The following is an 11,194-nucleotide window of genomic DNA, read 5'->3' as shown; positions in this document are numbered from 1 at the left end:
GGTTAGAGCACAGTGCTCACAACATCAAGGTTGTGTTGGATCCCCACATGAGCAGCTGAGCTGAGCCCTCCACAACAAAATTGAAACAACTACTTGACTTGGAGCTGATGGGTCCTGGAAAAAAACACTGTTCTCCAATTACAAAAAAATAAAAATGAACTTTAAATAAAAATAAATGAATAAATGTGTAATATTGCTATGTGTGGCAATATTGCTATGTGAGGTTCACTGCTTATTATTGTAGAATTACTGAGGAGGGGTTTCAGTTGTGTGTCAGCATGAGTGGGCAAATGCCCACTACTCTTTAAGATCCATTGAATTAGAACCTCTGAGGAGAGGCTCCACACTCATATAGTTATATTTCCCAACTTGTTCTGATAATGCTTTTTTTTTTTTAGCTGAGCCATCCTGCCACCTGTTGGCAGCTCAGCGGCTGCTCAGCTCAGGTTGGGACTCGAACCGCTGTTGCTCAGAGCTCAAACTCTTGAGCGAGCTCTTAACCAACTGAGCCATTCGGCCGGCCCCCAACTTGTTCTGATGCCCCGGTTTGGGAACCTACTCCTGGAGGGGTCAGTGAGTCCCTCCTCCAAAGTATGTGTCCAGAGGAAATCAGGTTAAAAGGAAGATCCCTTCCAGTTCCAAGGATCTATAGCCCTGGGAATATAAAGATTGTTCACTCACTGCTAGGGTGGCAAGAGGTACAGGTAATAAAATTCAACAACTGCAGTGACAGGAGGGGGTATCTCACTCAGCTCCCAGATATCTCAGGAGAAGGAGAAGGCCAAGGAGGAAGCAGGTTTTGTAAGCTGGAGGAGGGGATGACAATCCATCCTAGAGCATGTTTACATACAAAGCCTCTTTTAATCCCACCACATGTTATTATTTATTTACAAGTGAGGAAACTGAGGCTCAGATAGGCTAATTTGCTAGTTAATCCCAGAGCTGAAACTTGAATTTATGTCTCTCACCCTTCCAAACAAGGTGTCTTCCAGTGCATCATGGCTCTTTAGCTCGTATAGGAGTCTTTGTATTTCTCAGAGTGCCTAATAATGCTAGGTATTTAGTAGGTATCCAATAAATGGTTGTTGTCTGGACAACAGGGGAAAAAAAACAACCTGAAGAGCTCCAGGACAGTGTGGAGATGTGGTGGCACTGCATCTCTTTACTTTCTAGCAGGAGCCTCTGACCCTGGGGCTACACACTTGAAATGAAGCGGAAGAAAGGTGGAAAAACTACAATTCCCAGAAGACCATAAAGGTGTCACCTCACGCATGCGTAGGTCCCTCCCCTTAATCCTGTGGCTTCCCGGGCTGCTCTTCTTGCGCACGCGCTTTTGGCTCAGTCTTTTTCTGACCCCCTGGTTCCCGCGGCCGGAGTTGGTGGGTGTACCTCGTGCGACCTCAGGTTGCGATGCTGTCCTTCTCTTTGCTCTGGACAATGACTCGGGTAAGAATGGGGCTCGGAGGCTGGGGACTAGTAGGAAGTAAGTTCCCTTCCTACCGTAGTTCCCCACCCACAAATTCGGGTTCTCCTGGCTTTTCCACGCACATGGTCTGGGTCATCCAGGATCGGAGGCGCAACTAGGATTCCCTGAGACCCCCAGGTGCGCGTGAGGTAATTGGGGGCTCCCCATTCCGGTAACCAGATGCCCCAGGGCCTTGTGACCATCCATTTCACGTGGCATTAGGGGAGAGAACTGCACCGGATGACCCGTGGATCCTATGCTGGCGAACGAGCAGGGTTTCCGGCCTGGACAGGCAGGCTGAAGCTGAGTCTTTTCCTGCCAGCTCTGAGCCATTGTAGATGATGCAATCGAGTCCCATTGCTTGCATCAGGGGTCTGGGTTGGAAGGAGGTGGAAAGGGGGCGGGGCAAAGGACAGGATGTGGGTTTTGGCTTTCCTGCCAGTAGACCCCCCCCACCCCCACTCCTCTTCCCCAGGTATTGCTAAAGGTCTACTCCGCTATTTCCATTGTTCTGGAAGCCACCTCTACGGCCTGTTGTCTTAATCCCTTGAAACTTGGCTTCCTTGCCCCCTGACTGGGGAATCAGTTTATGGAGGCCCTGCAGGGAAGACCTTTCTGTTCCTGTGGGTGGGGAGGTTGTGGAACCTCTAGCTTTCAGAAGACAGACTTTGCCCTGTAGCTTTGAGTGGTTCATGGGCCAAGGTGGAGGAAGATTCTGAGGTGAGGTGAATGGACTGAACCAGAACCACCCCCTGGACATTGATCTCAGTCTTGGCTCTAGAACTGGCTTTTGAACGTGGGGTGGTGAAAACTGGAACAGGCAGGCTGGACAGCTGGCTGCTGGGTTTGGAGCCAGAGGGCCCAATAAGCATGGCTGAGAGTTGTTGGGTGATGTTCGTCTGGATGCTTTTATTTGACTCTGGCTTTTCTTCTCCTAGCCTCTGCGGCGATGTGGTCAGCTGGTCAGCATGGCCATACGGTGCCAACACAGTGAGGCAGCCCAGACCCAGACTGGCGAAGCAACCAAGGGCTGGACAGGCCAGGAGAGTCTGTCAGACAGTGACCCTGAGATGTGGGATCTGCTGCAGAGGGAGAAGGACAGGCAGTGTCGTGGCCTGGAACTCATTGCCTCAGAGGTGGAACCTGGGGAGGGGGCCCAGGGCTTGGCCCACCTTGGGTGCAGGAAGTAGCAGGTCATCGTACTGCTGTTTGTCCAGATCTCCCTTTCAAACTCAGTGCTTTCCTGCTGTGCATTATCTCCTCCTCTTACTTTCCTCTGAAGCAAAGGCAGGGCCAGTCTGGGTTATGGGATGGGGGCATTAGAGAGCCTTCCAGGACCCTACAGTCGAGCCTGGTCCCTCCCAAGAGAAAAGAGGAACCTGGAACCTAGAAGCACAGGTGGACGGTGGCCTTGCTGGGGAGACCTATCATGGCAGCTGGGTTTCTGGGGATGCTGCCTCCCTGCCCTGCGCCAGGCCTGGCAAGGAACCCCTTGAATGCACAGCTTTCTGTAGAGCCCAGCTCCTCCCAGCCCAGGACTCTAGCAGGGTGGGCTGTAGGGGTCCAGGGAGAAGGGCTCAGTACCTTCTTTGCCTCCCCCCCACCAGAACTTCTGCAGCCGAGCTGCGCTGGAGGCCCTGGGGTCCTGTCTGAACAACAAGTACTCGGAGGGTTATCCTGGCAAGAGGTGAGGGATAGCCACCAGAGGGCTAGAGGGCAGCCTCAGGGATGGTGTTCCCAGTGGGGGATACCTGCCTGTACCCTCCCAGTACATTTAGAGGAGTGGCCTTCCCTGTCCTTTGCTGCTGATCAAGGGGGGATGGATGGTGGAACCCTTTCTCTGTGCCCTGATATGCCCCCCTCTCATGGCAGATATTATGGGGGAGCAGAGGTAGTTGATGAAATTGAGCTGCTGTGTCAGCGCCGGGCCTTGGAGGCCTTTGACCTGGATCCTGCACAATGGGGAGTCAATGTCCAGCCCTACTCTGGGTCCCCAGCCAATCTGGCTGCGTACACAGCCCTTCTGCAACCTCACGACCGAATCATGGGGCTGGACCTGCCTGATGGGGGCCAGTGAGTATGGATGGGGTGGGTTCGGTGGGCGCTACTGGCACGGGAGAGGAGTTATTTCTTGAACACCTACCATGTGCCATGCATATGGAACAGTCCACTTCCTGTCCTGCAAGTTACAGTGCAGGAAGAAGATAAGACCCCAGTAACCAGTGCTCAGCACAGTGTACAGAGCAATGCTAAGAGCGGTGTTCCAGGGACAGGCCTTTGCAATGGGGCAGGAGAGTTAATGGTTAAGGCTAGATGTTATTCCATGTTAAAGCCTTACTTTCCTTCCTTCCCAGTCTCACCCATGGCTATATGTCTGATGTCAAGCGGATCTCAGCCACATCCATCTTCTTTGAGTCTATGCCCTATAAGCTGAATGTGAGTGCTCTAGAGCGAGGGGAGGAAGCTGCTCAGGCTCTGGGGACCCCCATCCTGGGGAAAGCAAGAGGCTGGAGCCCTGGGCAGTCTTCAGGGTGAAGGAGGAGAGTGAACTGCTCTCCGTTCTTCTCAGGGCTTAAGCTTTTTGTCTGTCTGTCCAGCCCCAAACTGGCCTTATTGACTACGACCAGCTGGCAATCACTGCTCGACTTTTCCGACCGCGGCTCATCATAGCTGGCACCAGCGCCTATGCTCGCCTCATTGACTATGCCCGCATGAGGAAGGTTGGTGGAGGGCTAGGGTGTATGCTGACCACTCCCCAAGGGGTGGTGTGGAGATTTTGGAGGAGGGGCAGCTTTGGGCAGACCTGTCTGGACCCTTCCCAGGCTGAGGCATGTCTCTACCTGCCCAGGTGTGTGATGAAGTCAAGGCATACCTGCTGGCAGACATGGCCCACATCAGTGGCCTGGTGGCCGGCAAGGTGATCCCCTCACCTTTCAAACATGCAGATGTTGTCACCACTACCACCCACAAGACCCTTCGAGGGGCCAGGTCAGGCTCCCCTGAGGTCAGGCCTTGCATTTCCCCGCCTTCACGCCCTCTTCCTGGGGCACTGTTGGGCTGGATCTGAGAGTAACTCATTCCACCTGAAGACTCCTACCCAGTCTGACAGTTCTTCTCTTTCCCATGGTGGCAATTCCCCACCAGGGGCCTTGGGAGTGGGAGGGGGGGCTGCTCCCCTCCACCACTGGAGTCCAGCACACTGAGCACAACTGAGGTGGACTCCTCTGTTCTTCCCATCCCTTGCCCTTTCTTTTCAGCTTAGATTCTGACCACCTTCCTCCCACACAGGTCAGGACTCATCTTCTACCGGAAGGGGGTGCAGTCTGTGGACCCCAAGACTGGCCGGGAGATCCCTTACACATTTGAAGACCGAATCAACTTTGCTGTATTCCCATCTCTGCAGGGAGGCCCCCACAACCATGCCATTGCTGCAGTGGCTGTGGCTCTAAAGCAGGTTGGGGAGCCTACTCTTGTTGCGGGGTGGGCATTGGCTTGAGTGCTCAGACCCTGCACCTCACTCATTGAAGTTGGAGATGTTAAAAGGAAAGTGCCAGGAGGGGAGGCTTCAAGGCTGGGGTCACAACTTTGCTGGGGGAGGAGGAGCAGAAAGGGCAGGACTTGGGATCCCAGGTGCTGCTGTCTCATCTCCAGGCTGGCACCCCCATGTTCCGGGAGTACACCCTACAGGTTCTGAAGAACGCTCGGGCCATGGCTGATGCCCTGCTAGAGCGAGGCTACTCACTGGTGTCTGGTGAGCCAGGGGGGTGGGTGAGAGCCTCTGTAGCCTCAGGCAGAGGCCCAGGACTCACCACTCCCCGTTTACTGTCCCCCCCCCCCTTAGGTGGCACTGACAACCACCTAGTGCTGGTGGACCTGCGGCCCAAGGGCCTGGATGGGGCTCGGGCTGAGCGGGTGCTGGAGCTTGTATCCATCACAGCCAACAAGAACACCTGTCCTGGAGACCGAAGTGCCATCACACCGGGGGGCCTTCGGCTTGGTGAGACCTGGGGTTCCAGGAGGGTAAGGGCAGCTGCCAAGGCTTGGCCTATGCTAATCCTTTTTTATCTCTTCCAGGGGCCCCAGCCTTGACCTCTCGACAGTTTCGTGAAGATGACTTCCGAAGAGTCGTGGACTTTATAGATGAAGGCGTCAACATCGGCTTGGAGGTGAAGAGCAAGACAGGTGAGGCCAGCCAGTTATATTCACTATCTGCCCTTCCCCAGTGATCTAACTGCCTTCCCTACAAGCTCTGACCGCTTTTTTTCTCACCCCTCTCTAGCCAAACTCCAGGATTTCAAATCCTTCCTACTCCAGGATGCAGAAACAAGACATCGACTGGATGACCTCAGACGGCGGGTGGAGCAGTTTGCCAGGGCTTTCCCCATGCCTGGTTTTGAAGAGCACTGAAGGCACCAAGGAAATGAGGCCCACAGATGGAAATTATTCTCCTCCCTATATGGACCAGTGGTGGGGGATACCTATCTTCCAGTTTTTTTGCTGGAGGAGGGAAGGCCTCCCACTTAGCAGAAGAGCCAGATGTAGTTCCCTTTCCAGAAGATTTCTTTTGTAAGAAGACTTAGAAAAAGGAGGCAAGGGCTTTCTGCCCTGACCTCTCCCATTATCTCAGTGTTATAGACTCCCTACTCTTATTTGGGGATGGGGAGTTACTCTTATGAGCCAGAGGAAGGGGTGGGTAGGCACCCTCCCTTCTTTTTTTATCTAATAAAATGCTAACCTGACCTGAGCTGCTATTACTGTGGGAGGGGTCCCCTGGGCCAGGTGGTGATTTGTCTCCTTCTGTGTGTTCCTCCCTTCCCTCCTACCACCTCCACAAGGACCCCTGGGGCTGCAGCCTCCTCTCCCTGTCTCTGATCAGAGCCGACACCAGACGTGATTAGCAGGCGCAGCAAATTCAATTTGTTAAATGAAATTGTATTTTGCCCACGGCTGCTTCTGTTTGATCCCAGGGGACAGAAGGGAGCAAGGGAGGGGCAGGATGGCGGGGAGGCTCAGGTGTGAGGCAGGAGGGGGTGCCTGTTTTGTAGGGAGGCAGCCAGCTTGGGCACAGGGAGGAAGGAGCGAGCTGCTCCTCCCTGAGCATAGGTGCCTCCTCCAGGGCAGGCTGGGCAGCAGGCGACGAGCCCAATCGAGCAGCTCCGCCTGGGCTGGCGCCTGTAACCTGAGCTAATGTGCGGCCTGCCACGTCGCTTGGCACTCAGAGGCCCCTGCTTGCTCTTGGCTCACGTTAGCCACGCTCAACACGTAGCCAGTGCCACACCCTCCAAGGCCCCGTTAGCGGGGCAAAGCGGCTGCTGCCCACCCTCCTAACTCCTCCCCCGCGTGGGACTCAAGCTGAGGGTCAGAGGTGCTTCCGCTGCAGGGAGTAAGGGAAGAGGGTGGGGGTGGGGCCGCCTCCCCACCGTGTGGGAACCGGGTTTGTGTATGCAGGAGCTGGACAGGGTGGCTAGAGGGGTGCTCTGGGGCCTGGGAGCAGAGTGGAAGAAATGAGGAGGCTGGCCGACGGTGGTTAAGTGGAATGCTCACATCAGCCAGGCTCAGAAGTCTGGCCGGTCCTTCTTCAGCTTCTTATAGTCCGTGGAAACTGCAAGGAACTATTGGGGAGAATTGCACTGAGTGCCCCAGACCTCCCTTTGCGGGGGCTGGGGGTGGGGAGTGGGTACCGAGGGGTCGTCCGGGGACCAGGAGATGAGAGGATGGAGGTGCAACCCTAGAGTTACCAAGAGGTACCTTGTATTGGTCATTGGGGCTCAGGCGGTTCCAGGGCTCCGGGTTGTTCTTTCGGTCCCAGCTGCGGAGAGGGAGTTGGGAGGGCTACGGTTTCCTTTCTGGGAGTTAGGACTCTGGAGGCTAAGGTAAAACCCAGGGTCTCTGACTCTACGCCAGTACCCCTCTCCGACCGTGAGGAACCCATTTCCCAGAGACTGATAGGGAGGCGACACATTAGCGGTTGCTGACAAGGGAGGCAAGTAGGCTGTCACCATTGTCTGCGTGAGGCCGCGTGACAGAATGACAACCTGCCCAGGGATTCACGTACGCTCCTTGCCACCCTAGGTCAAACTGGCAGAGCAGAGCAGTGGGAATCAGGCAGAGATCCCCAGGGGCTGGGTTTTCCGTGATGTGTCTCAAATTCTGACAACGCAGTGGGTGCTCCCGATGCGTGCGGAGGACCCCCCACCCCCACCCCCGCCGCCTCTGGCCGAGAGTGGTGTCTCCGCGCCATCCTGGCCCCAACGGCGCCCCAACTGCTCGCCTGCCACACCCCCAAACCTCTGGGCGCGGAGATCGAGGTACCCAAAGGCTGCTAGCTGCCGGCAGAACAGCGTCGCCATGGCAACAGGGCCTGGAGCGGGGCGGGGTCCGCAGCCCAAAGTGGGCCCAGTCGCGCGAGCCACCGAGGAAAGAGCGATCCGGTGGGCCTGAGTGGAGGCGGGCCCTCCCTGGTCAGGAGCACGCTCCAGCCCCGAGATTGCCGGGCGGAGCAGTGGCAAGTGGGCTGCCACGGGATCTCCTCTAGGACCACCCATCCCCACTGTTCCCGAGAGGTCCATGCGTTCCTGCTCCATCTTGCCCCCACCCAGGACCCCGCCAGCGTCCAAAGCTCGGCCTTTACCAGACGTCGGGGCTGCGCAGGGCAAGCCGCAGCAAGTACAGCGCAGCGCTGCCCATGCCCAGGCCAATGAAGCCGATCATCGGGATGAGCTGTGGGGAAGACAGAGGGCACTTTCAGAGTCAGCCCCCTCCCCGCAGTTCTCAGTAGCCCTTTACAAGCGTTCCTGCCGGTCCGCCCCCACCCCTGCCCCGGGGCTGGCGGTCCCTCCCTTCTGGGAGAGAGGACCTGGAACCAACCACACCACCGTTTCCGTCTTAGTCTCCCTCACCCCAAAGCGAGCCTGTCGAAGGGAGATTAAGGGGGCATGGAAGCACACTGCAGGGATAGTTTAAGATACTCTAAAGATTAGGAAAACTGGGGGAACTAGGGAAGAGGAGGGGACTGGGATATTTGGGGGTCGCTGGAACAGCGAGAGAGTTAGAACTAGTGGCTCTGGGGACCGAACTCACCGCGGGATGTCTCTTGATCTGCCGGTAGAAGCGGGCCCCGAGACTAGTTCCCGCCATAACGCCTCTCCAGCGTCTGATCCTCTCCAGCGGCTGGGCTCCCTCGCTCCTGCTGGGGTTCCGCCCCCGGCTGGGGAGGGGTCAGCCCAGCCCAACCTTGCCCAGCCTGGCCGGCTGCCTCCGATTCACCCCATCCCCGCCCATCTGTCTTTTTTCCCACAGTTCCAGGCTCAGAACGGGGAGGAGAATTGTTGGGGAGCAGAGGGATTTCTGCTCCTCCACGCTCTCCTCCAGATGCCCACACCCTGGACCACAGGATACCATCATACTTGGGGCTCTGGGCTGGTCTGAAGGAGAGGCCTCACAGGGCTTTGACCCAGGCTCTGATTGAGAGAGGATCCAGAGGTAGGGAGAGGAACTCAGCATGAGACAGGTAGACAGACAGACCTCCAGCAAAGTGCAGGTGTGGAGTGTTCACAGGTGGGACCAGAAAAGAGCTACAGGCATCTGCAACGCTTCCCTGACACTCTTAGAGCCATCCAGGATCTAGCAGCTCCTGGAGGCCCTGGTTCTGTCCCCTCCTCAGTGTAGTGGAAGGAGGAGGAGGACAGACAGGCCAACAGAACCAAAGCCGCCCCAGCCCCTCTAGCCCTTGGTGGTTTATCCAAGCTGTGTGGTGACTGGCCTGGAATAGTACTAGGAGGCCAGGGGAACGGGGAGTATCTTAAACCTGACTCAGGACAGTGTAAGTCACTCAGTGAAGTTTGGGGGCTTGAGAAACTTGCTTGCCCTGCCTACCTCGGGTAGGGGTGAAGGTGGAGCCAATCTATGACTCTGGCTGTGATGGAGAGGAAGAGAATAGAGTGAGGGAAATAGACAAGGAAAGACAAGATATTGAGGAGGAAAGAGAACAAGACACAGAAACTGAAGTGTAGAGCGATTGCCTCCATGTCCGCAGCCAACTCAGGTGTATGCTATGCTGTTAGGATGAGAAGGCTCACTGCCACCGTCTTTAGGGAACTGGGTCGCAGGCACCCAGAAGCCAGCCCTAACCACCTCTCCCCACTCCCGTGCTAGCCTCTACCCTCTCTCCCTCCCTGCTGCCCCTTGGGCAGCCGGGTTCTGTGGAGCTCCCCACTTCTCCCTTCCAGAGCCCTGTGGCAGCTTGGGCTGAGGCGAGCTGTGCACCCACCGCTGGGCCCCTCGGGAGTATAGGGAGGGAGGGGGCCCTTTCTGAGGGCCCCATTCCTTCCCCCGGTGCTGATACCTCTCCTGTCCCCTGCGCTGACAAGCTCGGCTGTAATTAGGCTGCGGGGTCCGCGCTCTCCGCCTCCCTCCGGCGGATAATGAGATAAAGTGTCAGAGACACGGCGAGAACAAAGAGACAGAGACTTGCTGCGACGTGTGTGGGGGGCGGGGGAGGGAGAATGACGGGATGTCAGAGCCTGGAGCCGCGCAGAGCCCGGCCCTCCCTGAGCACCCGCGCCTCCAGGGCCGGGCCGGGCCAGGGAGTGGTGTGTCCTGTCACCGTGCCCCCCAGCCCTCCAGTCTCTCTGGGACTACAATGCCAGGGCTTGCGCTCCAGGGGCCGCACAGCTGGGCTGCACATCTGGCTCTGTGTGGCACAGCTGGGGCACCGGGACGTCGACAGGGACGTCTGGCCCCTGCGCCACGCCCCTTTGCTTCTTCGGCCCTCACACGTTTTCCTGTGTCTTTTCTTCTGAGTTCAGGTGACCCGGGCCTGGCGCGTCCCAGACCCTCCGCCCCGCTCCTTTCCTAGAGGTGTCGCGGGTCCTCCTGCCTTGGACCTCTGCCCAGCTCTATGAGCTCCCTGTTACAGGATTACTTCCGCTCTGGCCTCTCCTTGATCTTTAACCTACTTCTGGTGCCAGTCGCTGACCCTTTCTCTGTGACCCTATTTCTAAGCCCCGCCCCCATCTCTGGATCGTGGTCTCTGGGGACCGAGCTGGGACACAGAACTCCTTGGGTTCCAAATTCCATCTGTGCCCATCTCCCCCCACTTTTACCACCAGAAGGACCCAGGTCACACTGACCCAGCGGGTGAGGGATAGCAGAAGTCATTAGCTGAGGAATAGGCGAGGCCGGGGGCGGGCGGGATCCATCGGGGGCTGGATTTTGAACGCTATATCGCGCAGGACACTATTCCCGGTGCAGGCGGAGACGCACGTCAAAGCAGCAAGACTTGGCGCAGCAAGTTGGAGGCAGCAAGCAGGGGCCGTGGGCGCGGGCGCCCCCTGGAGGCCGAGCTGCTCCTAAGCTCTCAGAGGAGATGCCTCGGGCGCCCCCTGTCGTGTCGCGTCGGCTCTACGCCCCACGGCTTTCCCGCAGGTAAGTCAGCACCTAATGTGGGTCCCCGCCCGGCGCACCACTCCTGCCACTCCCGCGGCCAAAGCAGTGGGTCCCGTAGTGGGCCGGGAGGGTGCGTGGAGGGGACGCGGAAATTCCCACCTCTCCAGCCTCGGGCACTCCCAAGTTCAAGCTGACTCCTTTCTCGAGGCTGGGCGGCTCCAGATGCCTGGGGCTCTGTGTTCGCCCTGTGACTGCCCTCTGCCCTCTGTCTGTGGCTGCCCTTCTTTTTGCCTCTTTCTTCTTCAACCCCTGCCTGTTTCTCTATCTCTTTGTCTCTGTGTA

The 11,194-nt window shown here is 57.2% G+C and overlaps 2 protein-coding genes across 2 annotated transcripts; one reads left to right on the top strand and one right to left on the bottom strand.

Moving 5' to 3' along the window:
• Positions 1-1,285: 1,285 nt before the first annotated feature.
• Positions 1,286-6,204, top strand: SHMT2 (serine hydroxymethyltransferase 2). Its single transcript, XM_019657603.1, has 12 exons — positions 1,286-1,446; positions 2,404-2,601; positions 3,073-3,152; positions 3,338-3,538; positions 3,820-3,901; positions 4,063-4,185; positions 4,314-4,453; positions 4,754-4,919; positions 5,117-5,216; positions 5,307-5,462; positions 5,540-5,647; positions 5,745-6,204. Exons 1-12 carry the CDS (start codon positions 1,411-1,413, stop codon positions 5,870-5,872), a joined length of 1,518 nt encoding a protein of 505 aa, XP_019513148.1. The 5' UTR covers positions 1,286-1,410; the 3' UTR covers positions 5,873-6,204.
• A 92-nt stretch (positions 6,205-6,296) lies between these two features.
• COXFA4L2 (cytochrome c oxidase hypoxia associated subunit FA4L2) lies at positions 6,297-10,110 on the bottom strand. The gene is made up of 4 exons (XM_019657612.1): positions 8,546-10,110; positions 8,097-8,185; positions 7,214-7,274; positions 6,297-7,077 (listed from the first exon to the last, which is right to left on the bottom strand). The coding sequence occupies exons 1-4, from the start codon at positions 8,600-8,602 to the stop codon at positions 7,021-7,023; spliced, it is 264 nt and encodes an 87-aa protein (XP_019513157.1). The 5' UTR covers positions 8,603-10,110; the 3' UTR covers positions 6,297-7,020.
• Positions 10,111-11,194: the final 1,084 nt, after the last annotated feature.

Source organism: Hipposideros armiger, unplaced genomic scaffold (assembly GCF_001890085.2).
Source record: "Hipposideros armiger isolate ML-2016 unplaced genomic scaffold, ASM189008v1 scaffold_277, whole genome shotgun sequence".
Taxonomy (NCBI): domain Eukaryota; kingdom Metazoa; phylum Chordata; class Mammalia; order Chiroptera; family Hipposideridae; genus Hipposideros; species Hipposideros armiger.
Note: the sequence above shows the minus strand (reverse complement) of the source record. Positions and strands in the feature narration are given on the sequence as shown.